At 38.0% G+C, this 24,655-nt stretch overlaps 2 protein-coding genes and 1 long non-coding RNA gene across 4 annotated transcripts; 2 read left to right on the forward strand and 1 right to left on the reverse strand.

Annotated features, from left to right (window-relative positions):
• Nucleotides 1–8,079: 8,079 nt before the first annotated feature.
• On the reverse strand, nt 8,080–23,067 carry LOC145807482 (uncharacterized). 2 transcript variants are annotated; one of them, XR_014350616.1, is made up of 5 exons: nt 22,678–23,067; nt 15,657–16,114; nt 15,362–15,457; nt 15,035–15,087; nt 8,080–8,276 (listed from the first exon to the last, which is right to left on the reverse strand). It is a non-coding gene; the product is annotated as an uncharacterized LOC145807482 (long non-coding RNA). The 2 variants fall into 2 exon arrangements; XR_014350615.1 differs by lacking the exons at nt 15,362–15,457; nt 15,657–16,114 and having other exon boundaries at nt 22,678–23,065.
• On the forward strand, nt 8,614–10,745 carry LOC114257745 (scopoletin glucosyltransferase). The gene has a single exon (XM_028197534.2). It carries the CDS (start codon nt 9,172–9,174, stop codon nt 10,612–10,614), a length of 1,443 nt encoding a protein of 480 aa, XP_028053335.2. The 5' UTR covers nt 8,614–9,171; the 3' UTR covers nt 10,615–10,745.
• Nucleotides 20,148–21,737, forward strand: LOC114257746 (scopoletin glucosyltransferase-like). Its single transcript, XM_028197536.2, has one exon. The coding sequence runs from the start codon at nt 20,150–20,152 to the stop codon at nt 21,611–21,613; it is 1,464 nt and encodes a 487-aa protein (XP_028053337.2). The 5' UTR covers nt 20,148–20,149; the 3' UTR covers nt 21,614–21,737.
• Nucleotides 23,068–24,655: the final 1,588 nt, after the last annotated feature.

Raw genomic sequence — 24,655 nt, forward strand, 5'->3', positions numbered from 1 at the left:
CACACACGTTGCGTTGAGAGGGCGAACGTGCGTGGTCAACGTCGGATAAGCTGAAGCCGGAAGCAGCGATGTGGAGCTAGGTTGGGCAAGACCACACACGTTGCGTTGAGAGGGCGAACGTGCGTGGTCGACGTCGGATAAGCTGAAGTCGGAAGCAGCAATTGATTGTGCACAAGCCAAGGCTAATGTGGGTAATCCGAGCTCTAAACAAAAAAATATATATATGATAATCAATATATATATATATATATATATTTGCCCAAAGTTTGTCAAACAGCAAAGTAAAAAAAAAAAAAACTGAAACAACCAACGAGTGATCAATATTTTTCAATAGCTCTATTTGTATCAAAATCATCAAAGCACGGGCTCAAGTTTTAAATATTAGCAGGAGTGCAATGTCATGAAATTCAACAGAGTATTACCTATCTCAGGTGAAAAATTGCAAATTCTCGATTAAATATTAGCAGGAGTGCAATGTCATGAAATTCAACAGAGTATTACCTATCTCAGGTGAAAAATTGCAAATTCTCGGAGTATTAAATCAAGTTGTTCAAGGGCCAAAATTTACCCAGATTTTTTTGAAACCCGAAATCAAGAGAAGAAAGTTTTTTAAAAAAAAAAAAATGAAATTAGTTGAGAGGAAGACCAAGGCCCACCAAAAATGAAGCTCCAGAATATGAATTTCAGGATTACATTTCATATGCAAGTCAAGATTCAATGGAAGCTTCAGTTATCTCAAATTCAAAATTAATATAAAACAATGCCCACAAATCTCAAAGGCCCAAATCAAAAGAAATTCAGATTTCATCAAAGCAAGAGGATCGAGAGTGGGTTTCGATAAAATACTTACAGATCTGAAGGCCACGCCCATGAGAGAGAGTGGCCAAGAACAATACAAACCGAGATCGTGATGAAGTGGCGCCGGAGTGAGCAAACATTGAAGTTGGCGAGCTGAACGGGCGATGGCTAGGATCGCGGTGTTGGCGTATTCGGAGCAAATATAATCAGTGAACAACAGCGCAGCAAAGAACAGTAGCGCAGGTTGAGGCGGCTGTTGCGGCACCTAAGGCTGCTGTAACAAGTAACACACAAACAGTGGTGGTCTTCGGCAGAGCAAGACTGAGCTCTGTTCGGAGTTCTGAAGTGGCGTTGCTGGGCCGAAATGAAGCACCGACAGTGAGCAGCGGCTTGGGTCACAGGTGCGAGCCGAACCGTAGCGCAGTGAGGTCACAGGTGCGAGCCGAACCGTAGCGCAGCAGCGGCTGGAGCAGGACAGCAACGCAGTGTACTGACTGCCGTAAGTGAGTGTGCGCTGCCGAGTTGTTGTGTTGGCGACAAGCTGAACGGTGGCCACACACGTCGCGTTGAGTAGGGCGACGTGCGTAATCGGAGCTGGACAGCAGAGGCTGAGAAGTGGTGAAATCGCAACAGAGAAAGTGTGCCGAAATGGGCTCTGGTATTGTAGAAACAAGTTTTTCTTAAAGAAGAAGAAAAGCTGGGTTAAAGAAAGAAAGAGAGTAGGTGTGGCGGCTATGTAAAAGATTTTTGGTGAGGCTTAGGGTTTTGACACTTTCCTTAAATAAAAAAAAAAGAGCATTATCCGTGTGTGCCAAACAACAAAGGCACGTGTGAGCCTAAAAAAAAAAAAAAAAAAAAAAAAAAATTTTGCTTGTCAATTTTTTTTGTAAATTGAAGTGCGTCATCAACTTTATCCATAGGCTCTGTCGTGACAAAATGTTTTTTTCTTTGGGGAACGTGATGCGAAACAGGGTCGAAGAAATGACAGTATGCATGTCTGAGAAATTTAAAATTTCTCATACACGCAAGGGGCAAATGTAAGAGGGGCTAATTTGAGCCCACTAAATTATTTAGGCCCAATAGCCCAAGATTAGTGGGCCCGAATTTATCGCAAGTCCAAGAATCGGTGGGCCCAGATTTATCGCCATCAAACGGATTGAATCGCTGTAAGCCTCGAAAGGGTTCGGGTCCACGAACCTAGAGACTTACTCGGGCCCGGACTCGAAAGGGTATTAAGCAAGCCTAGAGATCCGAGGCACTCGGACTCGAAAGGATTCGGACCCACGAATCTAGAGATCCGAAGTACTTGGCTTCGAACGGATTCAGACGCAATCTAGAAGTCGCTCCGTTAATGAGTCCCAGAACACTTGCGGGCTCAGAGCTTTCCGGGATCTACGCACCAGAACCATGGGCGTAATGGAGTTCGAACAAAGGACCCGATCCCGAGGACGGTGAGTGGAGATAAATTCACTCTTCGGTTAAACTAGCCTATACCCGGGTCGAGGTGGCACGACCCCGGGGGGTCCATGAGACTCGGCAATATTTTGCGGCAGGACGTCCTCTGGGACTACCCCTGACCCTTTGGGATGATTGGGGATCATTGGTTAGGTGTGGCTAAGAAGAAGGGTTCGCCGAGGAAGTGATCTCCTCTTCGGGGTTTTCTCATCCTCGGAGAAGTCACCTCCTCGGAGAGGTCACCTCCTCGGACAAAGTGGTTAGAGAGAATATCCCCCATGTGCCTTGCACATGGGCTCCATCCTACATCATGAGGTGCCTATAAATAGCACCCACCCATAACTTTACAAGGGATGGATTTTGGAGATTTTTAACTCTTGGGAAAGAACTAATTTCCCTTCTCCATTATCAACCTTGAGAGTGAAAGTGGGAGATCAATGGGAGAGCCTTGCCATTATTCTATTCTCTAGCCATTTTGCCTTCTTCTTCACCCAATCTCTTATCTCCATCATCTCCTTTATTGTTGTGTTCCTAAGTTGAGATTATTGAAGAATCTAAGCCTCTCATCATATTCTAGAAAATTCGATCTTCGAATTTTCCAACTCCTTTCTTGAACCCTCTCCTACACAAGGGAAAAAAAAAAAATTCTGCACAACTGTAAATTGGTGCAGGGTTCTGGCATTATGGAATTGTGAGTATAGTTAGGATTATTACAGTTATGTGCTTTCATGGTTGACACTGGTTTTCTGTCTAAAATTACACAATAAATTAGTACACTCATTAGAACATCCAAGAAAAATAAAAGTCATCAACCTTGTGTTTGCTTCATTTCCATCTCTCTCCTTGCGGATTTGGGGTTGCACACGTTCATCTAACCCATTGCCATACACTTCGAATATAATTTCAGCTTTAAGTGGTGCATAGCTTGATATGTATTGTTTTTCTCATTTTGTAACAATTTAAATATTTTAAATAAGTTGTCGTCTAACATAATATTAGAGTCTATGTTTGGCAAGTCTTGGATTTAATGTACTCTATTTGCATTATTTCCTCTCTTGTTTTAATTTAATAAACCATCATTTTCCTATTTGTATTATCATTTTTTTAATCCCACCCTTTCCTCTATTCGTTGGATTTGATTTTTAATAATTAAAAAATCTTAGTTGTGTTATACCACCAGATTTCATTTCTAGAGGAGATGACAAAGCTAGATAACCATTGTCCCACAACCATATATCATAAGGTTTTGGGGAATAACAAGGAATAGAGTGTCAATTAACAATTCTTTTTCCATTTCACACAAATATTACTATGTATAAGCCCTCATTAATCATAATTGTTAACCAAACCTCAATAAAAAATTAATCAGCGAAAATAATATTATCATTAATTAATTGCTAGAACATCTTTGTTTCAAGTGTGACATGAAAGTGAATTGATTTAGATATTTTTAAAGATTCCGGTAAGTAAATAGTATTACTCAACTTAGGACATAATAAGTGTTTGCGTTTGAATTATGTTTTATACGGAAATTCATATTTACCTATCATTTTTTTTAAGACACAAATATAATTTGATAAAATTATTTTTTATATCACTCAGTTCTTGATGTTTTTTTAGGCATAATTTACTCAGTGTACTCTAAAAAGTAAATGATTCAAATTATCAAATTCAGAATCAGAATGAGTTCCATTTGACGAACAACCGTAACTTCTATGGCACATTGATTTGTAGATGTTTCTTAACAAGAATATTGGCTGTTAAATTTCAGGTTAAATACAATAATTGAATATTTGTGAACTAAGAGACATTAACAGAATAATTCAACATGAAATAAAAACGGAGAACTAATTTTCTATTCACTAGATTTGGGCCTCAACTCTCAGATCCATCAATCTCACATTTTTCCCACACACAAACACAAACAATTGGGTCAACTTTATACAATAAATGTTCTATTCCATAGTTAACTACTTTAATTCACCATATAACAATCTGTAGAACTTCTAATTTTTAGAATAGCAATTCTGAAATCATTTACAATAATATTCTTTCCCAATAAACATTATAATAATTATTTCTGAATATTTGAAAATTTCATTTTCTATTCTATGATATAAAATTTTATAGCACATTTTTTACACAACGCAGCCCAAAAAATATTCTAAAATCACAGAACATATATAATATATAATTAAACATAAAATCATATAATAAAAAATACATAAAATCATTCATTAAACATAAATACAATAAAAAAATTAAATGTGATATCAACTACTATAACTCCAAAAAATTCATAAAGAATTATACACCAAATTTCCAAGAAGAATTCCAGGAAAAAAAAATTAAATAAGAAAGCAATTCTCTAAAATATTTCAATCAAATTAAATTTCATAAATTTCATAAAATTGCATTTAGTTTAATAACTTTGGAAAAAAATTTCCAAAATTACTTTTTATCTCCTACTCTCATACTTGAAAACTATTTCCAAAAAATTTCAAAATTTCCTAAACTCTGATACTTCAAAAATATTTTCAAAATATACAACCAAGCAAACTCCAAAAATTTCTAAACTCTTTTCGAAAAATTTCTTCATAAAATTCGTCACCCAAAACCAAATGAAACAAGATCATAAATTCTTCCTTATACACAAATAGTAAAAAAAATCCAAATAAATCCACCTATTATAAATGGTTATAAATATTGTCAAAGAACTTAAAATATAAAATACAAACAGATCAATATTGTAAACAACCAAAAAAAACATACAAATAACCTGCAACTTACCAGCAAAAGCTTTTCAGATATACTCCTGCTCTGCTTGAGAGTTCCAATGAAATAACTGGGTCAACTTTATACAATAAATGTTCTATTCCATATTCAAATAAAGAATATGCAACATTCTTTTACTACAATAAATCTCCATCCTCAACTCCTGCTCCTCCGTGCTCACCAATCAACATTCATAATTGTGCACAGCCTCACTTTTGCGTCATTGGCCGACAAAAGCAGGACTCAATTAATGCTCGCCTCGGCTCTCTCTCTCTCTGTCTTCTTCTCTTTTGTCTTCTTCTGAAGCAGTATTTTCCATCTTCTACTTAATCACTCATTTCTCTTTCTTCTTCATCATTCTCTTCCAGCTCATTCTTCTTCATCACTCTCTTCTGTTTCTTCTTCCTCATCGAGAGAAAAAGAGAGACTGAACGAAGGAGGCCAAAACTCAATCTGTTCTCTGCTATTTATCTACAAAACCTCTCACCTCTAATCCATGGCCTCCTCATCTCGTCCCCTTACTCTGTTTCCAGACCTGAACAATCCCATAAGTTCTGCTGGGCCGAGTGCCCCTGCTCCTACTTTTACTCCTCTTAATTTCCCTATGCTATCCATCGAGCAAATAATGGCTGCTCAATCTGATATTGAGGCCAACCATTATACGCTGAAATCATGTGTAGAGACCATGACTGCGATCACTAACCTGTCTCACTGGCTACAGAATAGAACAAGTGAGGTACAACAGTTGAACTCCCAACTCTCTTTGCTCCAGCGTATGTACAAGGATGCGCGAGCAGAAATTTGTATGCTGAAGGCAGAAAACAAAGAGTTGAAACGGAAGGCCCGATTTGGAGCACTTTCGTACTTTGCTTTTGACGACCAGCAGAAAGTCAACCCTTTCGATGGTCCTATAAGCACTGAGGCAAGGCCTTCAAGGGTCGACAACAAAAAGAGGAAGAGCTTGGCAGTAGAGCCGAGTAAGTGAATTCGGCGTGTGGTCGTCACCAAAGAAAAAAGAAGAACAAGATCCCTCTTCTTTTCTTTTTTTTTTGAGTTTGTTTTTTTTTTTTTTTTTGGAGTCTCTGTAATCGAGGATGTCCTCCCCTGACTGCAATAAAAAAAATTTGTATTCACATGAATCAAATATGCTTGTACTCACCAATATGCTATGATCAAAAATTACATTCCCCTAATAGCATAAAAAAAAAAACAATTCACAATAACTCTTAACTTCAATACTAAACTTGTTAAACACACACATCCCAGTCTTCTTTAATCATCGAAATTCCAAAATAACCTTTAGTTCCTATAATACTATATTCTCACAAATCATTATACTTGTACTCACTAATATTTCCTTCTAATGTGAAAAAGTTCCCCAATAGTTCTTGGTTCTTAGCCTCAATACCACACTTATTGAACAATCACATTCCAGTCCTCTCATAAGCATCAAATCCCCTACAACTCTTAATTCTTGGTTTGAATACTTAAATCTATTACACAAACACATATATATTCCCAAATGCACAATTTATCACTTACTTATTAGATGCATGCAACTTAAATCCGTTCTAAAAATGTTTATGCTCAATGGACACGTGTGTGAGATATTAGGCCTGTTTGGTAGAGCTTATAAGCTGCTTATTTTAACTTTTAGCTTAATTTAAACTAAAATATTGTGTTTGGTGCAGCTTAAGTTAACCAGCTTATAGCTTAAATCAAGCTATTTCTCAGCTTATCTCAAAAGCTGGTCAGGGAGTGCTTAAATTTTTAACTTAAGCACGCAGCTAGTGTGGGGGGCTAAAATTATTTAAATGCCCTCGTCAATACCCAAATATTAATATTAATTAAAAAATAAAAAATTATATATTTCTGAAGAAAAAGAAAAAAAATCAATAGTAATTGAAAAATAAATATTAATTGGTATTAATTATTAATAAATTCATATTATATATTTTTATATTAATTAAAAAAATAAAAAATTGTATATTTCTAAAGAAAAAGAAAAAAAAATCAATATTAATTAAAAAAATCAATATTAATTGGTATTAATTATTAATAAATTAATATTGTATACTTTTGTAAAGAATTAATTATTAATTGATACTAATTAATAAAAATTGTTAATTATTAATATTAATTGATACTAATAAAAATTAAATATTAATATTAATTTATACTAATTAATAATTTTAATATTAATTGAGACTAATTAAACCATTAATTGATACTAATTAATAATTTTAATATTAATTGATACTAATTAAGCAATTAATTGATACTAATTAATTTATAATGGAAAATAATTGTGACAATAACACTTCCATTACATTTTTAGCAAATGTATCAATTTTTATATTAATTGATACTAATTAATACTACTTATATTAACTTTTATTAATGAAATATTTTTTTTAAAAATTAAAACTGAAAAAAATGACAAAATAATTATTTTTATATCATATAAGGGACAAAAATGACAATTATACAGCAAAAATCTATTTTACAGCTTATTAACCAAACACCACTCTGCTGCTTAAATCCATAATCCCACAACTGCACCAAACAGGTTAACCGCTTATGTTCATAGCTATAAGTCATAATCTGTTAAGTTATAATCTATAATCACTTTTTCTCAGCTCCACCAAACGGGGCCATTAACTCAGCCGAAAATGAATGGCCAAAGATATGGGTAGCAGGTGATGCAAAATTCTTAATCGAGACAATTCTACACAATACACAAAGGAAGGCAACTCTCCCATAGATGCAACATGCAACCACATCAAAGGAAAATATGGGAAGTTCTAATAGGATGACAATACTTTATCACGCAAAATTAAAAATATTGTACATTAAAAAAGACAAGGATATATCTATACACATTGTACATAATCACACTAACAGTGTTGAATAATTACAAATAATTACATGTGTACGACTCATAGTAATTACTTTTTTATTATGAATATGGTAACGTTTGGTTATAACCCATAATAGTATTCAATATGCATCGATTCAACAGTTGAATTTTTTTTTGGGCCCCCTTCAATCTAACAACCAAAAACTAAGATGCATATAATATATCCTTCGCCCAAAACAATTCAGTAAACAATAATTGCAAGATTTTCTGCATATTTACCAAAATTACATGAAATAATTCTCACTATTTATCGATTAATACTTGTGCTACAACACACACCTTCTATGTTGCAATTTATCCTCCGTACATCACTCTCCCATAGCTACATCTGTGTCAATTCAACAGCAATAAAAAAGCTTTATAAATAATAATTAATGAAGAAATATGAAACACCATAGCAAATTAAATATAAAATAGAAAATATAATTACATTTCATTTCATAAAGTCATAAACCAAATACAATTTTAAAAATACTTTTATTCGAACTGTAGAACGACTCGCACGTGTTAAGTACATGTGGTGTTTAAATTTGACAAATACTAGTTTTATATTGTAAAATCTATCACTTTTATATTAATGTTATATGATTTAATAATTGATATAGAACATTATTCTAACAATAAATAATAATTTTTCTAGTTAAACAATCTCATAAAAAGTAAATAACACAAGACTCATCGAATTGAGAAAAAGTGACAAAGTGATCATCAAGACATTTCTTGCACTCCAAGTCCATAAAAAACAAAATGCTAGACCAAGAAAGTCAGAGAGAGAGAGAGAGAGAGAGCTCACTGTTTGATTAACCCAAAGTCAATACCAGACACCAGCAACACTAGACATGTCAATTAAAAATTTGAAACTTTTGACTAAAGAGATTACAATACCGTAAGGCCACTGGTAATACTTGACAAAGAAGCTACAAAATTTTCTATTTCTCTTCCATCTTCCAATGTGTTTAAATATCAAATCAAGTGAAGAGGGAAAGAACATGAGATTGCATATAAAAAAACAGAAAAGATCCAAGCTAGTCCTTCTTACAGTTACCACTTTATCATGAACACATTGTTTTAGCTCTCTCTCTCCTCTCCTTCTTGTGTCGTGTTCTGCAAAAAAAATTTCTTGAAAATATAAGTATCGAAGTGTCAGTGTTGTGTCCGTTTCGGTGCTTCTTAGGTCTCTTTCATCATCTATCCTATAGTTCTTATTCCTCCTAGAAGGCAACATGGGTTCAAAACCTCATAAGCTTCACATCTACTTCTTTCCCATGATGGCTCATGGCCACATGATCCCAATGGTAGACATGGCCAGACTATTTGCTCGGCATGGTGTGAAAGCAACCATAATTCTAACACCCCTCAACGCTGCTCTCTTCTCCAGAACAATCGAAAGGGACAGAGAAACCGGCCTTGAAATCAGTATCCGCCTTATTAACTTCCCTTTGGTAGAAGCTGGGCTCCCAGAAGGATGTGAGAACCTTAGTTCCGTCACTTCTCAGGAAATGTCCCCCAAAATCTACAAGGCCACTGAGCTTCTTCAAGAACCGTTTCAACAGCTCTTTGAAGAAGACCACCCCGATTGTCTCGTGGCTGACTTGTTCTTTCCATGGGCTACTGAAGTTGCCAACAAGCTCGGGATTCCAAGGCTGGTTTTCTATGGAATCAGCGCCTATGCTCTTTCTGTCTACCATGCCTTGCGCTGCCATAAACCTTACCAACACATTGAATCTGACTCAGAAGACTTCATTGTGCCCGGCCTTCCAGACACAATAAAGTTGACAAAACGGCAACTTCCGGATCACATCAGAGAAGGAACTGAAAACCACTTAACCAAGATGATCGAAAAAGTTATAAAATCAGAGCTGTCCAGCTATGGAGTAGTTATAAACAGCTTCCATGAGCTTGAACCGGCATACTCAGAACACTTCAGGAAGGTCCTAGGAAGAAGGGCATGGCATATTGGTCCGGTCTCACTCTGCAACAGAGACAATGAAGATAAATCTTGTAGAGGAAACCAAACCTCTATCGATGAACATGAGTGTTTGACTTGGCTTGCCTCAAAGAAGTCTAACTCGGTTCTATACGTGTGCTTTGGAAGCTTGTCCAGATCTTCAACAGCCCAGCTACTTGATTTGGCAATGGGTCTAGAAGCTTCAGGGCAGCAATTTATTTGGGTGGTAAGGAAGGAGAAAACAGAGGAAGAGTGGTTGCTGGAAGGGTTTGAGAAGAGGTTGGAGGGGAGAGGCTTAATAATAAGGGGTTGGGCCCCACAAGTGCTAATACTCGATCATGAAGCGGTTGGAGGGTTTATGACTCACTGTGGATGGAACTCGACACTGGAGGCAGTGACAGCAGGAGTGCCGATGATCACATGGCCGCTCTTTGCTGAGCAGTTTTACAATGAAAAGTTGGTGACAGACATACTGAGAATAGGAGTTGGAGTAGGTGCTCAGGAGTGGTGTCAATGGCCCGATGATAGTAAGGTATTTGTGAAGAAGGAAGACATAGAAAAGGCAGTGACTCGACTAATGGTTGGGGAAGAAGGTGAGGAGTTGAGGAGCAGAGCAAGGGCATTGGGAGATATGGCAAAGAAGGCTGTTGAAAAGGGTGGATCATCTTACTCTAATTTGAATGCTTTACTAGAAGAATTGAAGTTGAAATGCCCCTAAGTCCTTGATTTGTTTGCACTAAATTTGTTTTTTTTTTTTTTTATTGTTTTTTGTTATTTAATAAGTTTGCACTAAAGGATGATGGGTAATTTTTACCTTCCTTTCTAAAATATTAATAGTTTTTTCTTTTATTTTGTGTAATTTTATTATAATGCTATGCAAAATTAGAATATAAGACCTGTGCAAACCCCATCCCTTTACCACTAGAACCAATGCTCATCAAGGGATTAAAATACTCATTACTAACAATTGCAATATAACACCTTTGAAAATTAGGAATCAATGTATATCTTTCTTCAAGTCAATGGTGTATCAAATTTATGAATAATGGAAAAAAATTGAGCATATGTGTATATTATATATATTTCCTAACGGATTAACTTCAAAACAATTTCGAAACCTTAGGACAGAAGGGAATTTTTAAAAAGTTGGGGGCACATGCCCCTCCTGGGCATATAGTGGCTCCGCCACTGCCGCCCATGGCTTTGAATTTATATCTTTACAACTACCCAAGCATCATGGCAGCTTGAAGGCCTTTTGGGCACCACATCAGGCGAAGTTTTGAGGATATGACTTCATGAAACCATGCTAAAATGGCTGTAAATCTGATTTGCTCCTACACCCAAATTTTGCTCTCATATCATGACTGCCAAGATCAATTCAAATTTTTGACAAATTTTATATAAGATTATTTTACACAACTGATCTCAATCCCAGATTGTTAGAATTTACCTACACCTACCACCACCTACTACCACACCTACTACACCTACCACCAATTTACCCTCACCTACTCCTCACCTACTACCCAAACCCTCTCCTATATAATGAGCCACTCTGATTTGTAATATAACATATCAAGATATATCAATCAATACATCAATCAATAATACATCGATTTTAACATGGTATCAGAGCTAAGTTTAGAACCTAGTATTCGCGCTTCACCGGCGGGTGGCAACCTCACCTTAGCCGCCCGCCGGACCTCAACCTAGTCCGCTATAATTTTCTACACATACCTTTCCCATTTCCAATGTAGTTCGTTCCTCAGGCAACTGAATCCATAGTTGACTGTACTACAACCTCTCGGAAAACCTTTTGCCGGAAACTCTGGTACATCGCCGGAAAACCCAATCCGGTACAGGGCCGAAACAGGGTCGTTCACCTCCAGCAAAGGATGGTTTTCCGTCCAATCTCGGCGATTACTTCCTTGGCCCTGGACTCGAGCAACTCATCCCGCAGCTTGCCGAGAACGATCCTAATCGGTACGGGACCCCCCTGCTTCTAAGTCTGCAGTTGAGGCTCTTCTCGACATTCAGATTACTGATGAATCGCTCTCTTCGGATTCTTCTCAGTGTGCTGTCTGTAAAGATACTTTGAACTTGGTGAGGCTGCTAAACTCATGCCTTGTAAATTCATATTATATTATATTTCATATTAAATTATATTCCCTCACGCCACCCTCTTCTCCCCACTCATCCACACCCCACTTTCCTTTCCTTTTCTTTATTTTATTTTATTTTTCGTCATTAAAAAAAAAAAAAAAAAAAAAAACAACTTGCCGACCTCACCATAATTGTTTCCACCACCCACCTTTCTTCTTCTTTTCTTTTTATATATCTATATATTGTTTTTATTCCCCCAACTCACCAACCCATTTTACTTTTCTTCTTTTGCTTTTTTTATTTTTTCTTTTCCTCTATTTTACACCACCCACGTGATCCCACTCCCTAATGCCTTTCGTCTCTCTCCTCTTTCCACTTTCAAACCTACATTCCTTTTTTTTATTCAACCCACTTCCCCCAATTTTATATACACTTTTCTATTATTTCCCTTCCTTTAAAACCAACCTTTATTTTTTATTATAACAGCCATTCGCTACTTCCTCTGTACATCTGCCACTTCTGGATACCAAAAAAAAAAAACAAAAAAACAAAAATCGACGGGAATTGCCACTTCCCCATTAATACATTTTTATTATTATTATTCTTTCCAAAAAAAAAAAAAAAAAAAAAAAAAAACACACTTTCCAAATTTGCACAACAGCCCATCCTTTTATTCATATCAGGGGCTCAACCCCGATCACACTTTTACATCAAAAAAAAAAAAAAAAAAAAACCACACCAAAAGATTTGTTTTTCTGCAGACGGCCACCCACCGGCCTCATTTCTTCGCCTATTCCGCCGGTCTTTTCTTCTTGCCTCCGTCCTGGGCGGTCCTTGACGGTGTTGCCTCCGTGCTTCCTCGACCACCAAGCAAGTTCACTCCTCCATACTCCTCCACTGCAGCATATGGTGGCCCTCCAAATCGGAACATCACGGTGGCCTTCCGCTTCAGCTCCTTGTTTTCTGCCCTTAGCACGCTTATCTCTGCTCGCGCATCCTTATACATGCGTTGGAGCAGAGCCAGTTGGGAATTTAAATGCTGCACCTCATTTGTCCTACTCTGCAGCCGGTTCGACAAATTTGTGACCGCCGTCATGGTTTCCACGCATGACTTCAGAGTATACTGATTAGCCTCAATATCAGTTTGCACCGCCATTTTTTGCTCCACCGACCGCATCGGAAAGTTCAATGGAGCAAAACCAGAGGTGTTTGGTTGAGGTTCACTGGCCACCGCACCAGTGATTTCTCGTGTAGGCTCGTTCAGTTCTGGAAAGAGCGTGAGCAGGTTCTGGGTAGCTGGCCGGGACGAAGAGGCCATGTTTTGGGTTGCTCAGTGTTTCAGCGCAGGGTTTACAGAGTGTTTCAGACTGCCAAAATTCAGAGGTTTCAAATTGGTTTGCACAGCCTCTGCCTCAACCTTGGTTAAATAGCCAGGGCCGATCCGCGCATCGCGCGCCTCTTGCCACCAGGCGACAAACGGGCACGCAAGCCAAGGCGCCCACGTGCCTCGCCATCATGTCCGGCACACCTTTTGATGACTTGGGCACGCCTTTTGATGGCACGCTTTTTTATGAATTGGGCACGCCTTTTGATGGCACGCCTTTTTGAAAGATTGGGCACACCTTTTGAGGGTGCGACTTTTTAAGGGTCCGACAAGACTCTGTAAACTGTCCCGACATTGATTCCGGTTAGCTCCTTTAGGGGTCCGACAAGACTCTGTAAACTGTCCCGACATTAATTCCGGTTAGCTTCTTTATGGGTCCGACAAGACTCTGTAAACTGTCCCGACATTGATTCCGGTTAGCTCCTTTATGGGTCCGACAAGACTCTGTAAACTGTCCCGACATTTATTCCGGTTAGTTTCTACAAGGGTCCAGCAAGACTCCGTAAACTGTCACAACAACTGTCACAACATTGTCTGCTACAACGGTCCGACATGACCCCATAAACTGTCTTCTACATCGGTCTGACACCGCCATACAGTGTCCTCTACAACGTTATGACACCACCATCCGGTGTCTTCACCAATGGTCTGACACGACCATACAGTGTCACCTATCCTCTTTTATTTTTATGTATTTTCTTGTTTTGTTCCTCTCTCCAAACTCAAGTTGGTTAGTTCCTATCCTCCTTGAGTTTGCGGGGGGCTGTTAGAATTTACCTACACCTACCACCACCTACTACCACACCTACTACACCTACCACCAATTTACCCTCACCTACTCCTCACCTACTACCCAAACCCTCTCCTATATAATGAGCCACTCTGATTTGTAATATAACATATCAAGATATATCAATCAATACATCAATCAATAATACATCGATTTTAACACAGATAAATGATAAATGAGTAAAACTTGTATTCATACCTTATGAACCCAAGATCACTGATATTAACTTCAAACAAAACCAACTAGAGAAAATGGAACCATATAGCCAATCCTAAGTAATAGAGAGAAAGGTTTGTTTAGTTGAAATTTTGCCTAATTAGGGAACCTGTCGTGTAACAAATCAATGTCATACAATACACCCTGTAGAATACACAAATGGATTTTTCTCCTATATCAAGGTTTTTTTATTTTTTATTTTTTTCCAACTAACCCCTGTGAAAAGATAAGTTAGTTAGCACCTTGCATTAAAAACACATAGAGAGAGAGAGAGAGAGAGAGCACCAAAGCACAAATACAAAAAATGAAGCTTCATAATAAAAACAAGACTTCCATGCTGAGCTCAGTGATATTGTCATTATCCAGACTAAAAAAATTATTATATAAACCTGTATTTTTATGCTAAAGAGTTGACTAAAATTCCAAATGAGACAACGTCATGTTACATTTTAAAATATAATTCCTTATGCAAGGAGCAAAAGAAAGAAAAATTGCATACAGAATTCATAAACACAAAAGAGAAGATGTAATCATGATCAATGGACTATTGAGATGTTGAAAATGTCATACATATACATAGGTTTTCCAAGATAAAGCACGTTCAACTCATAAGTAATCAAGATTCGATAATCTTCACAAACTTACCAGATCAGGAATAATCAATTAACAAGGCATTTCTGGCACTTCGATCTGGTAGTCTGCCAACAAAACAAAAGTAATCAAACAAATGAGAGAGAGAGAGAGAGAGAGAATAAATTATTATCAAAACATATCTTGGGCTCCAAGTCCAAATAAACAAAAGAACTAAACCAAGAACGTCATTGCAAAGTTTTGACTTAGATCTATTATATTTCCCATTTGGCTGCCACTTAGTTGAATCATAATTCAATATCTTTGCTTCACTTCTAAGTTCCATTGTTTATAAATATGAAATAAAGTGAAGAGGACAAAACAAGTGAAAGGAAAAAGGACCTGTCATGGCATAAGAAATTTATATACTCTCTCTCTCCCTCGAACTTTTCGGCGTTGTCGAACTCCCAAGCCCTCCAACCTCCCTTCAGCCTATCTCTGTGAGAATATATTGTGAAATATATTGTGAGTCTTACAAATGAAACTTAGAGTCCTATTAGAGGCATGATTGTATTAGAGTTATGATAGTATTGTATTTGTATTTCCTTTTTGGTTTAGGAGTTAGGGCCATATATATTCTAAGGTATGATTGTAATTGATACAATTGAATATACAGAAAAGCTTTCAGGAATCTTACATGGTATCAGAGCCACCACCAGAACCCTAGAAATTGTCTTCCTCTTCAGTCTCTGTGTGAGTTGTGGGTCATCTTCTCCCTTGATCAAATCTGGTTCTTGAAGTTTTGCTGGGTGTTCATGACACTTGAGTCGCAGATTGTTGAGCACTAGAATCGCGATTGGTATTCGTGAAGTTCTCTCTCTCTGGTCGTGTTCACCAAGTTCAAAGCTTTCTGATCAAAGTTCTCTAATCGATCGAAGTTCTCTTGGCTCTTGCATGACCTTCGTTCGAGTTCTCATTGTACCAGATCTGTTATCGCCGGAATCGCGACCATTCAGGGCTGGAATCACAACTCATCTGGTTCGCAACTCCTCTCGCTGACGCGACCTCCCTCCTCCTTGACTTCGGCTTCAATCTCTCTCTCTCTTCTCTGATTTGGTTCTCTCGGCTTCAGACTAGTTCTTCGGCTTCAAAACTCTAGTTAATATTTGTGGGTTAGGGTAAAAAAAAAAAAAAAAAATTATCTTACATTCAGACCTAACACTCTTCTGATTATTACACTATGGTTTTGGATTTATTAGCTTTACCCCCATCAGATTTCTGTGTATTACCCTTCAACCCCTGGTTTGGCTATTTTGTTGAATATAGGGTTTATCACACTTGAACCCTTTAGTTTTCTAGTTATTATGATGTCTCTGGCTTCGGATGAATGTGCCTACTGCCATCAAAGAGGTCATTGGAAGTATCATTGTCCCAAAAAGGGATGTTTGTCTGCTTTGTCTGTGTTTGCCTCGTCTTCTCAGCAATTGCCGATTAAGTTCTGCGCTCCTCCTCTGAGTACCATTCGGCCTCCCACCGATTCTACTATATCTGCTCCGACTCCTGATCCTGACTTAGCTTCCTTGACTGCTCAGATTAGTCAGTTTCAACATACATTATGTACCTCCTAGCCATATATGTCTGCCTCCATTGTTTCCCCTCTTCATTCAGGTTTGCTTGAGTCTTCTTCAGGTATTTCTTCGTCTGTCTGGCTTTTTGACTCTGGTGCCTCTCATCATATGACTCCCCATCTCTCCTTACTTTAAAATTGCACTCCTCCTCCTTTTCCTATTACTGTCAATGCTACTAATGAGTCTGGTATGTCTCTTATATCTGTTGAGTCTGTCTTACAGTCTGCTGTCTCTATTCCATCTGTTCTTTATGTTCCTAAATTATCTGTCAGTTTATTATCTATCAGTCAACTTGACGCCTCTGGTTTTGATGTTATCTTTTCCTCTTCTATCTGTTCTGTGCAGGATCAGATGTCTAAACAGCAAATTGGGACTGGTCGTAGAGTTGGGGACCTCTATGTGGTAGAGAGCTTGCATTTACCTTTAACAACCTTTCCGACTGCCTTTTCCTCTTTTCAGTTAGATTCTCTGTCCAGTCCTTTCTACTTGTGGCATTCTAGATTAGGGCATTTGTCTGCTGACCGCTTACGGTCTTTGGCTCAATCAGGTATCTTGGGAAAATTTTCTCCTAGTGAACTTACTGAATGTCAGGGGTATAAACTCGCCAAGATGACAGCCTTACCTTTTCGTAAAAGCACTTCTATATCTGATATACCATTTTCTTTAGTTTATACTGATGTTTGGGGCCCTTCTCCTGTTCTCACAAAAGGGGATTCTGCATGCTATGTGTCATTTGTTGATGACCGCACCTGTTACATTTGGGTTTATCTTATGACTCATAAGTCCGATTTTTATCAGATATACCGTACCTTTCAGTCTATGATTACTACACAGTTTGGGTCTACTATTAAAGTGTTACGGTCTGACTTGGGTGGGGAATATTTTAAAACTGAGTTTTGTGAGTATTTGGCCTATTTGGGTACCATTCACCAAACTTCTTGTACAGATACACCTGCCCAAAATGGTCGCGCTGAGCATAAACACCGTCATCTCCTTGAGACAGCTAGGTCTCTTCTTCTCTCTGCCTTAGTTCCGGCTCCATTCTGGGGGGGAGGCAGTTCTTACTGCTGCTTTTCTTCTCAATCGCATGCCTACTCCCATTCTTTCTGGTCGGTCTCCTTATGAGGCTTTATTCTCCCAACTTCCTAACTACTCCCTCCTTCGTGTGTTTGGGTCTGCCTGTTTTGTCCTTCTTCCCCGCAAAGATAGGACCAAACTTAGTGCTCGGTCTGTCCTCTGTGTCTTTTTAGGTTATAGTCCTACTTAGAAAGGCTATCGGTATTACGACCCTGTTTCCCGTCGTCTTTATGTCTCCCGTCATGTTTCTTTTCTCGAACGTCTGCCTTACTTTCAGCTTCCTCCTGTCACTGCTCCAGTTTTCAAAGAGGATTTGGTTCACATTAACCCATTTCCTTCTGAGGTACCGTCTGATGAGTACATCTCCACAGTTCCTTATGAGCTTGTTTCATCTTCTCCTCCTGCTTCACCTCTGGCTACTTCTCATCCTTCAGTTTGTTCTCCTCCTCCGTTGTTTAGTTTATTCTCGTCGCAAGGCCCCTCCCCCACCAGTTGTCTCTACCCCTACTGCTGATCCTCCTACTGCTGCCGACTCTGATCCTGCTACACACCGATATCCTACTCGAGCGTGTCATCCTCCAAACAGGTTAGGTTGGTCTAATACATGTTTTTCTGCTTCCTATCGTACTTTTTTGTCTGCTATTCACTCTTTTTCAAAATCTCAGTCTTACAAAGAGGCATGTCAGGACCCTCATTGGGTTCACGCTATGGACGATGAGTTGTCTGCTCTACAGAAAATTAGTACTTGGGAGCTAGTTCCTTTGCCTGCTGGTAAGAACTTGGTTGGTTGCAAATGGGTCTACAAAGTCAAGATTCATTCTGATGGGTCTCTTGAGCGCTACAAAACTCGTCTGGTTGCCCAAGGTTTCTCTCAGGAGTATGGTATTGATTATGAGGAAACATTTGCTCCTGTTGCCAAGATGACTACTGTCCGTACTTTGATCTCTATCGTTGTTATTCGTTCTTGGCCTCTTTATCAGATGGATGTTAAGAATGCTTTTCTTAATGGCCATCTCACTGAGGAGGTTTACATGCGTCCTCCTTCTGGTCTTCTCCATTCCTCTGGCCAAGTTTGTCATCTTCGGCGTACTCTGTATGGTCTGAAGTAGTCTCCTCGTGCTTGGTATGATCGCTTTCAGACTGCTATTACCGAGCTTGGGTTTCATTGTTCTGTTTCCGACTCTGCTTTATTTCTGAGACATACATTGGCTGGTTTTGTTGCTCTCTTACTCTATGTGGATGATATGATCATTACTGCCTCTGACTCTTCTGCTATCTCTGAGGTCAAGCAGCATCTCTTCCGCACCTTCGAAATGAAAGATCTGGGTCCATTACGGTATTTTCTTGGTATTGAGGTTGCTTATTCTCCAAAGGATTATTTTCTGTCTCAGGCTAAGTATGCTAATGAAGTCATTCACCGTGCTGGTCTTACCGATACTAAGATTTCTGATACACCTATTAAGCTTAATGTGAAACTTAATTCTACTGATGGTGTCCCTCTGGATGATCCTACTTTATATCGCGAGCTTGTGGGTTGTTTAGTTTATCTGACAGTCACTCGCCCTGATCTTGCTTATGCCGTTCATGTGGTTAGTCAGTTCGTTTCTGCTCCTCGCTCTACCCATTGGGCTGCTTTGGTTCGCCTTCTTCGCTATCTCAGGGACACCATATTTCAAGGCTAACTATTGTCCTCTACTTCCTCTTTGGACCTGGTGGCCTATGTTGACTCTGATTGGGCTGGTGATGTTACTGATCGCAAGTCTACGTCTGGTTTCTGTATGTTTCTTGGTGATTCCTTGATCTCTTGGAAAAGTAAGAAACAATCAGTCGTTGCCCGCTCTACTGCCGAAGCTGAGTATCGTGCTATGGCTCATGCCACTACTAAGATTATTTGGCTTCGTTGTCTTTTGTTTGATTTGGGTGTTTCTCAGTCTTCTCGGACCTCTCTCTATTGTGACAACCGGAGTGCTGTTCAGATTTTCCACAATACTGTCTTCCATGAGCGGACAAAACACATTGAGATTGACTGTCACTTTGTTCGCCAACATCTGCAGTCTGCCTCTATCTCGCTTCCTTTCATCCCTTCAGCTTTGCAACTTGCGGACTTCTTCACCAAGACTCACACTACTGCTCGGTTTCAATTTCTTCTTAACAAACTCTCCGTGTTTTCTACTAAAACACTTTGAGTTTGAGCGGGGGTGTGAGAATATATTGTGAAATATATTGTGAGTCTTACAAATGAAACTTAGAGTCCTATTAGAGGCATAATTGTATTAGAGTCATGATAGTATTGTATTTGTATTTCTTTTTTGGTTTAGGAGTTAGGGCTATATATATTCCAAGGTCTGATTGTAATTGATACAATTGAATATACAGAAAAGCTTTCAGGAATCTTATAATCTCATCATCCCCAAGTCCCAACCTCATTTCAGCCAATATCATCCTCTGTTCCCAAGTTTTCATTCCTCCTACAATGCAAGGCTGAATGGGTTCAAAATCCAATCTGCTTCACATCTACTTCTTACCAATGATGGCCCATGGCCACATGATACCACTCGTGGACATGGCCAGACAATTTGCTCGGCATGGTTCAAAGGCAACCATAATTCTGACACCCGGCAATGCAACTCTCTTCTCCAAAACAATCGAGAGGGACAGAGAACTTGGCCTTCAAATTAATATTCGTCTAATTGAAATTAATATTCGTCTAATTGTCTTCCCTTCTGCAGAAGTCGGGTTGCCAGAAGGATGTGAGAACTTAAGTTCCACTACTTCTCAGGAAATGTCCCTAAAAATTCACAAGGCCGGCGAGCTGCTTCAACAACCATTTGAACAGCTCTTGGAAGAAGATCGCCCTGATTGCCTTGTGGCTGATGTGTTCATCCCATGGGCTACTGATGTTGCAACCAAGGTTGGGATTCCAAGGCTGGCTTTCCATGGAACTAATGCATTTTCTCTCTGTGTTCATCACGTCTTACACAATCAAGAACCTCACAAAAACATTGAATCCAACACGGAATCCTTCATTGTGCCTGACCTTCCAGACACAATAAAGTTGACAAAACTACAACTTCTGGATCCCACAAGAAGCGGAACTGAAAGCCATTTTGCCAAGATGGTTGGAAAACTTATGAAAGCAGAGAGGACAAGTTACGGAATAGTTATAAACAGCTTCCACGAGCTGGAACCAGCATATTCAGAATACTACAGGAAGGTCGTAGGACGACGGGCATGGTATATTGGTCCGGTCTCACTCTGCAACAGAGATGATGAAGATAAAGCTTGTAGAGGAAACCAAACCTCTATCGATGAACATGAGTGCTTGACTTGGCTTGCCTCAAAGAAGCCCAACTCAGTTCTATATGTGTGCTTTGGAAGCTTGTCCAACTTTTCGACTGCTCAGCTACGTGAGATAGCAATGGGTCTAGAAGCTTCTGGACAACAATTTATTTGGGTGGTAAGGAAGGAGAAAACAAAGGAAGAGTGGTTGCCGGAAGGATTTGAGAAGCAGTTGGAGGGGAGAGGATTAATAATATGGGGTTGGGCCCCACAAGTGCTAATACTCGATCATGAAGCAATTGGAGGGTTTATGACTCACTGTGGATGGAACTCGGTGCTGGAGGGATTGACAGCTGGAGTGCCACTGATCACCTGGCCACTCTTTGCTGAGCAATTTTCCAATGAAAAGCTGGTGACTGATATTCTGAAGGTAGGAGTTGCAGTAGGTGCTCAGGAATGGTGTCAATGGCCAGATGATACTAAGATCTATGTAAAGAGGGAAGATATAGAGAAGGCAGCGGCTCAACTAATGGTTGGTGAAGAAGCTGAGGAAATGAGGAGCCGAGCACATGCACAGGGAGATACGGCAAAGAAGGCTGTTGCAAAGGGTGGATCATCGTACTCTGATTTGAGTGCTTTAATAGAAGAAATGAAGTTGAATTGCCACTGAGACAAGTTACTAGATCTTTGGCCCTTTCAAAGGCTTGTATCTGTTCACGTATATTTACAATAATCTTGTTCATATATTGTTATTATTTTTGTTATGAAAAATCAGAACATAACACCTGCTCAAATCCCACCCCTTTACCACTTGAGCCAAGGTTCGATAAATTAAAATACTACTTACAATTAGTGAGAGCAAGGGTTAAAAAATGAACTAATTCAAAACAAAACACCACCACAGATAACCAAACCAAACCGAAGGGGAAAAAAATAAACTTGTCCAGAGATGCTTAAGAACACCTCATTGAAAACCCAAATAATAATAGAAAAGAAGCAGATGAGGAAGGAAAAGGCAACAGCCAAGCAATGATCCAATCCACAATGTAAGGAAATACAGATTGCAAGAAAATGTGGGAAAACCTTTTTCATAAGCTATGATTTCTTATATGCATTAAAGTTCCTCATCTTTCTCACTTCCATAACAAACCAACCATTGACCTCAAAAACAAATGTTAAAAGGAGGATATATGAGGAGTCATATAAATAGTTGTTGCGTACAGGAACTCAATTCTTTTATGAGTAGCCCACTTTCTCACCCTCAGGAATAGAATCTGTCTTAACTGGGAAGACATAAAGCAAACAAATAACAACCAGACCCAAAAAAAACGAAATGTAAGACAGATCAACCCATTTTGGAAATATTTGAAGTTTGGGTTCCATAATTTCATTAACATGAACAAAAATGCAATATATTTTTTAGAGCACTCATTGTAAAAAGCAGATTATGCATCACAACACAAGCAATTGCCAAAATAAATTACAGTTTCGATGCATTCTATATAGCAAATTACGAGGGATATAGCAGCACACTACTTTGTCACAAACAACCCAAAAGTTATTTTCTCTTGTTCAATCAAACAACCAATAGTTATGATACCACACTTGAGTAACATTAAAAAATTTCCCATGGCAAAGACCTGTAATTCCGCATAATTATATAGTTGAAGCCAAGTCCTTTGAAGCATCACAAATCACACAACACAAGAAACGTAAAATTGCGGCAAAACCCACCTATTTGTTGGCAACTACTTCATTTTTTAACTTATGCATACTCAACTCGTACAGGCATTTCATCAAACAACATATAAGCATCCCAGAAGAAAAGTTATCGACGACGAAACGCTGGATTCAGAAACATGTAAGTCGGTGTCACTTGTACAGGAATTCATTGCGAATTGAAGAAAAGGAAAAGGAAAATAGCAATCAACTGGATTGTGATAAATAATTACAATAATAGAAGTCTCAGAAACTTTCATGGAAAATGGGAGTTATTGGAGGGAACATGATATAAAAAGAAGGGGAACATGATATAAAAATGGGAGTTATTATTTATTTATTTATAATTATTTTTTACAATCTATACTGCACTGAAATTTCTCCCCAAATGAATTCAATTCGAGACTTATATTTTGGGAAGTAGATTAAAAACCAATTTATTGGTTTTTAACTGTTTTTTTTGGTCATATCACTCCTTTATTTTTTTACACATTTTTTAAAAATTAAAATTTTAACTTTTAATTTACTTTCTAAAATATGCTAAAAGTATAACTAGAATAATAGTTTATTTGTGTTTTAAGTACATTGATTTTTATATGATTATAAATTAATTACAAGCTTACTTTGTCATGTTTGTTTCGCTCTTTAAAAAGAGAATTAGGCTAATAATTTGTGACATTCACTTAAATATGTTTGGTTAGAATCAGGAACGGATCACGTGAAGACTGTAAGTGGGCGTGGCCCATGTGCTATTAGCTTGACTATAGTGTGTAATCTCTTTTCTTTTTTTTCTTTTTTCTTTTTTCCTACTATTGTTTCCTATGTGAGTATGTGTATTGGTCCCAAGCTTTTCTTTATTATGCCTTTTTATTTTTGATAATCCAAGCGCTCTACAGATTGATTGTCCTTCGTCTTTCTAATTGTACCTACAACCAGTCCAGTAAGAAGATTCTGAACTGGGGATGGTTCCTTTCCGCGGACCCTCCGACGATTAAGTTAGATGAGGAAGTAGTTGAAATAACAGTTGTTTAGAAAGAAGATTGAGAGTAGAGAGAGTGAAACTAGTTATAAAACAAACATTCCTCAAAAGTTTCCTTAAATTTTTTACTAATCATTTCCTTAGCCATTCATGTTATCCCATTAACTGAAACCCTGCAACCTACTCACCATCAGCCATGGTGCTTTCATTACGTCCTAGAGCGAGAGGTTTTGTTGCATTTAACGTTTTGACAATCTCATTTAATGCTTGGCGCGTGAGTTTAATAACTTTGAAAAATCTTGTTTGCTAGGTAGTTAATTCCCTACTCGACACGTGTTTAGTTGTAACTAGGTTTAGACCACTATGTGATCAGTTCTTTGCTGGGCTTCCTGTTGTGTCTTATTTCCTGCGCTTTGTAGTGATAACTAACCAAGTAATTATTTGGACAGCTCAGGGTAATTATGGGTTGGACCCTCATGGGCTATGGTCACAACTTTTAAACAATTCATGATCCCTTCTCTTTCTTTTGTCTTTTGTAATTTTTTTTCTTCTTATATTTCTCTTTTCTTTTAATTTTTAATTTTTGTTTTTCTTTTGGACTTATCTCTTGATTGCAAGTTACATGTCAATTTTTTGTTATAAACTCAACCATATGATATTTAATTTATTGTCATATAATTATGGGTAAATTATGAATCTTTAACATTATTCACATTTTTATTCAAGTTTTGGCATTCCTGAAAACAAAAGTTTGGTTTCATCCCTGCTTAGGTATATGAGGTGAGGGGATTAGCTTCCCCTTAGATTAGTAATCCCCCATTAGTAAGACTACCAATCCTATAGAGGGGTTGTGATTAAAATTGAGTGAGGGAATTAGTGAAATTTTAAATTATTCTTAAGCAAATTATATATTTTTTAGAACAAAAAAATAATAATTATAATATTAAAAATAAAAAAATATTAATTTTTTATATTAATATCATCTATAATATTATTAATCCGATAGTGTACAAA

This window comes from Camellia sinensis, chromosome 2 (assembly GCF_055761805.1).
Source record: "Camellia sinensis isolate YWXY chromosome 2, ASM5576180v1, whole genome shotgun sequence".
Taxonomy (NCBI): Eukaryota; Viridiplantae; Streptophyta; class Magnoliopsida; order Ericales; family Theaceae; genus Camellia; species Camellia sinensis.